Source organism: Pecten maximus, chromosome 14, assembly GCF_902652985.1.
Source record: "Pecten maximus chromosome 14, xPecMax1.1, whole genome shotgun sequence".
NCBI classification, from domain to species: domain Eukaryota; kingdom Metazoa; phylum Mollusca; class Bivalvia; order Pectinida; family Pectinidae; genus Pecten; species Pecten maximus.
The window spans coordinates 34,053,234-34,055,935 of NC_047028.1; the positions used below are offsets into that span (position 1 = coordinate 34,053,234).

Below are 2,702 nucleotides of genomic sequence, written 5' to 3' on the forward strand. Positions count from 1 at the left end.
CTGTGTATGTTAACTTAAAAAAAAAAAAAAACTATTTCTCTGGATCAATTAAATTCGAATGGAACGAGCCACTTGAAGAGGTAGGGGGAGTCAGGTAATACACATAAAACAAATGCAGGGATGTTGATTTCAGATTTCATAACAGTAGTTGAAAGGTATCACAGTGACGTGGTTACAATCCCGCGGTCTGTGTGTATTGATAAAAATATATTTACAGTACATTTAACGGTAAACACATTCTACATGTTGAAAAACAGTTGTTAAAATGTATCACAGGGACATGTTTATAAAATTATATAGACAGTACATTCAACGGTAAACACATTATATATGTTGAGAAACAGGTATCACAGGGACATGTTTACACAATTATATTTACAGTACATTTAACAATAAATTGATTACATGCCTTTTACATATTATGATAAATGTATGATGATATAAAGATATAAAGTTAATGTTGTTTAAGTCCACTGATATAACCTGTCTGTATCCTCACTCAAGGTTGAGTCACTCAGTCACTATAATACTTGAGGAGTTTGAGTACCCACTCTCCTGTATCTAACTCTAAGTTTGACCACAACACATCACCCTTCTGTATACCGACTGGTCCCTGTCGTTCTTTGTTTGTGTGAAGTGTTTTTATGTACTTCCCTGCTCCACTTATCAGTTCTATTGTGTTCCTTGTCTGGTCAGCAATAACAATATTACCCTTACTGTCATATACAACTGTACGAGGATCAAACTGTTCTGGTGTGACCGACCCCCATATCTGTATCCCCTCCCCCCGGGCCTGTATCCCCTCCCCCTGGTAGTTGACCAGGGGCTGGAGTGTTGAGTTGTACACAATGATACGTTTACGATACACTACTACAGCTATATTACCTGTAACACCACATTGTGATATTGACTGTACTCCCCCCTCCACAATGTCTGTATGTAACACCTGACCGTCCACTGTATACACCCACACCTTGTACACCTGTCTACCCCGTGTACCCACCACTACCCGACCCTCCCTGGTCACACACAGACTGTCTGGGTCATCATCTGTAGTGAATCTTGTGACTGGTTTATGTGATGTAGATACTTCACAGATAGTTTTATCACCCCAACAACAGAACCACAGACGACCTGTGGTGGGGTCCACACTGATGTCCCAGATGTCACTGCTGTGTCGTACCGTCTGTATGACCTGAACTTGGTTGTTGATGAGATTTACTGTGTTGGTGACATAGTTACACAGCCACGCACGTCCATCAGATGTAGGACAGATCGACGTGATGTAACCCGGGGATGGGAACTGGGACATGACGGTTGGACGGTCACGAAGTTTGTACCGGACTTCTCCAGTGGACGCTTGACCAGCCTCTGTAGACTGTTTTGGTCGGACTACTGGACGTTGTTCGGAGTGACCACTAGTTGGCGATCCTGCCTGGAGATGGTCAGTAGTAAGTTTTAGGTTCCCGAGGGCCTGTTTTAGGTGACTTAGTCTGTCCATACCCGGAGTAAACTGTGCCATGTCTATGTTAGGTGTCGGTGAGATGCCTAGATCTATTTCCTGGATTTCTGATGCCGAGTCGTACACGAGTACACCGGTTCCTGTCTGGAGAGTTTGTTTATACTCTGATGAGAGTTCCCTCAAAGTTTTCAGTCTACTCTCCAGGTCTGTGATGTGGGTCTGTATTAGGTCCATGGCCGCCACCTCCATCTTGTCACAAAGTGTGATATAATCCTCAGTGATTTTGTCTAACTCTAACTTACATTTTTCATTATTATCGATGATGTTTTTGCGAAGTTTATCGTACATAGGTTTGCATGAAGTCATTTTTGTTCGAGATGAGATGATTTCTTGGTTTAGTTTTGGAATATTTACATTTTCTGTCTCATTGACAAAGTCCTGGAGTATTTGATTGTGTCGTGTTTTGATGTCAGATATCTCCAGAAAACTGTTTATATGTTCTTTATGGAGAGTGATAGAACATTTTGTACAGATTAACATTTTACAGTCCTGGCATAAAAATACGACTTCATTTTGTTTGTGGACATCACACTTTACTTGTCCTTTGGGTCTAATAGGACGCTGTGGTTTGATAATTGAGCGGCCGAGTTTTGAAGCCATGACTATTAGTAATTAAACGTGACAAGATGGAGTTCGGCGACACTCTGGATCCTCTTGTGTATCTGTGTATCTGTATAACAAAGAAATGACGCAATAAGTAACACAAATCTACATTGTTATATGTACAGTTATATATTGGATTCTAAAAAATCTCAATACGTCATCAGATAGTTCACACACTTTTGGCGAGAAAAATATCATTAGTTCGGAAGTAAGTCAGCCGTAGTAAGGTATTAACACCGTCATGATTTAAACTGATATAGGCCCAAAGTACCCGTTGTATCTGTTGTTTGACGAAAACAGTCACAGTCTAGTTTATTCCTGTCTTAGTTTTTTCAAACACCCCGGGACAAGTATCCATTTATATTACTTGGAGTGGATGTTATTTCAATATACAATGCCTAATAATCTGGTATTTTACAATTCCATTGTGCTATTTATGTAAATTGACCACACACACACTCCAAAATACGGTGGTTCACACCGACACATGACATATTGAATAAAATATTGTCTATTTTCTAGGAAATTCCAGTATGACTAGGAAAATAATCACTGATGACTCTGCTTATGAAGAAAT

At 40.0% G+C, this 2,702-nt stretch overlaps 1 protein-coding gene across 1 annotated transcript; it reads right to left on the minus strand.

Moving 5' to 3' along the window:
* Positions 1 to 514: 514 nt before the first annotated feature.
* On the minus strand, positions 515 to 2,122 carry LOC117341873. The gene has a single exon (XM_033903733.1). It carries the CDS (start codon positions 2,120 to 2,122, stop codon positions 515 to 517), a length of 1,608 nt encoding a protein of 535 aa, XP_033759624.1.
* Positions 2,123 to 2,702: the final 580 nt, after the last annotated feature.

What these genes read in the sequence shown, in the direction of transcription:
- LOC117341873 (XM_033903733.1), bottom strand. Translation starts at nt 2,122, where the DNA reads ATGGCTTCAAAACTCGGCCGCTCAATTATCAAACCACAGCGTCCTATT.